The sequence below is a fragment of the Propithecus coquereli genome, unplaced genomic scaffold, assembly GCF_000956105.1.
Source record: "Propithecus coquereli isolate 6110/MARCELLA unplaced genomic scaffold, Pcoq_1.0 Scaffold122, whole genome shotgun sequence".
Classification (NCBI taxonomy): Eukaryota; Metazoa; Chordata; class Mammalia; order Primates; family Indriidae; genus Propithecus; species Propithecus coquereli.
In genome coordinates this window covers 159,676-161,482 of record NW_012136303.1, presented here as the reverse complement: position 1 = coordinate 161,482, position 1,807 = coordinate 159,676, and the positions used below count along the sequence as shown (strand labels likewise).

Sequence of the window (1,807 nt, the reverse complement as noted above, 5' to 3'; positions counted from 1 at the left end):
TGGAATTTGCCCTGTTTCATATTTTTCATATTTTTCCTGCAGCCTTGTAACTTGAGCCTGCTGGCTGATCTTTCTGCTTCTATGTTTGCCCTGTTTTTTTTTTTGAGACAGGGTCTCCCTCTGTTGTGATCATATTAATAGCTCACTGCAGCCTCAAACTCCTGGGCTCAAGCGATCCTCCCACTTCAGCTTCCTGAGTAGCAAGGATTACAGGCAGCTCGGAGCTACCATGCCAGGCCATTTCTGGAAAATTCTTAACCATGATCTCTTTGAATATTTCTTTTCTTCCATTCTTTCTGTCCTCTTCTTTTAGAACTCTGATAGATACACATATTTTCTCTTCTATGTCTCTCAATCTCTTTCTTTTTGATGGTTTCTCCTTTTTAATACATTTATTTCCTGCTTCTATTTCTTATAACTGAATGCAGTCTTACATAAGTTAGGGATATTCAGGAGAGACTTTTCCTATTATTCCCACTATACTTTAGACCAAGGCAGACTTGTCTCCACTGTCTACCCTGGGGGCTCATTTTAGTCCCCTCCCCCCAGTTCAGCTATTCATTTTTAAATATGTTTTGTTAATCAAGGAGTTTTAAGCATTTATACCAGGAGTCTTTCATTCTTACCCTCCCTGTCCTCTTTGTGCCACTTCCAGTGTGGCCCTTGTTTCTGTGATGGCCTGGTTTTTCTCTCCCTCTCGTTCCAGAGCCCGTTTCATCTCCTTCTATTGTCTTACTATCTCTTTTTGGAGCATCTCTCTCTGCTTTGAACCCGACTTTTACATATTCATGGCTAACTGTCACAATTTCCATCTATTCCCTGGCAACAATTTTCTGGTAAAAGTTCATGTGCCATTTGCTGTTCCTGTAATATCTTTGTTTAGGTCCTGTGTTGGTTCCTTTTTATTTACTAATTTCTTAATGAGGCGAATTCTACCTTGAGGAGCTCTTTTAAGTGTCCCAGGCTGGCAGGAATTCTTACATGGGAAGGTTTTATAAAACTCCACCTAGAAAATTGCCTAGGCCTGGTTTCTTTTTCTGGGAAGATTTCTAATATCTACTTCAATCTCTAAAGAATACTTAATGATCTAATCAGATTTTCCCTTTCTTCTTGAGTCCCTGATGGTAATTTACGTTTTTTCTGGAAAAGTTTTCCATTTAAGCTCAGTTTTTTCAAATTTATTGCCATAAAATGTCCTTAGGAACTATGAGATGGGGTTCAGTTTATCTGTATTGTTTGCATTTTTCTGAATGAGAATGGATTATGTGTAAATAAAATGACTCACTGCCGTGACCAAATGTTTCTATCCTAAGGGAGTGCAGGGAGAGATGACCGCGATCCCACTTTCTACCCCAGAAAACCAGGTTCAATGCTAAATCAGTCTTTTTCTACCTTCTCTTTCTCAGTCTTAGGAAAAGTGCTTAGTGCTGTGGGCAGTGCCCAGCTATTGATGTCCCAGAAATTCCAGCAGTTCCGGGGCCTCTGTGAGCAAAACTTGGTGAGTGTGATTCTTCTTCCTCCACAGCAAGGTTTCCAGCCTTTGGCTGCCCATCAGGTCCTCCCGGCTGGACGGGCCTGCCCGTGCGCCAGCCAGCCCCTCTTAAGCCTCTGTGACCACTGCCCCCTCACAGAGAAGGTGCTGCTTCCTTGTGGTGTTGGAAGGACGATGGCAGTGCCGTCAGTGTCTAGCACAAGAATGGGACCAGGAGGCTGGGCGCGGTGGCTCACGCCTGTAATCCTAGCACTCTGGGAGGCCGAGGCGGGCGGATTGTTTGAGCTCAGGAGTTCGAGACCAGCCTGAGCAAGA

The 1,807-nt window shown here is 43.6% G+C and overlaps 1 protein-coding gene across 4 annotated transcripts in view; it reads left to right on the top strand.

The window, feature by feature from the left end:
- DLGAP4 (discs, large (Drosophila) homolog-associated protein 4) overlaps positions 1-1,807 on the top strand; it is a 105,976-nt gene that overhangs the window by 99,901 nt on the left and 4,268 nt on the right. For all 4 annotated transcript variants that reach the window (XM_012637689.1, XM_012637688.1, XM_012637687.1 and 1 more), the window contains one exon: positions 1,407-1,498. In XM_012637689.1, coding sequence (XP_012493143.1) covers positions 1,407-1,498 — 92 coding nt within the window. The remainder of the gene's footprint in view (positions 1-1,406; positions 1,499-1,807) is intronic.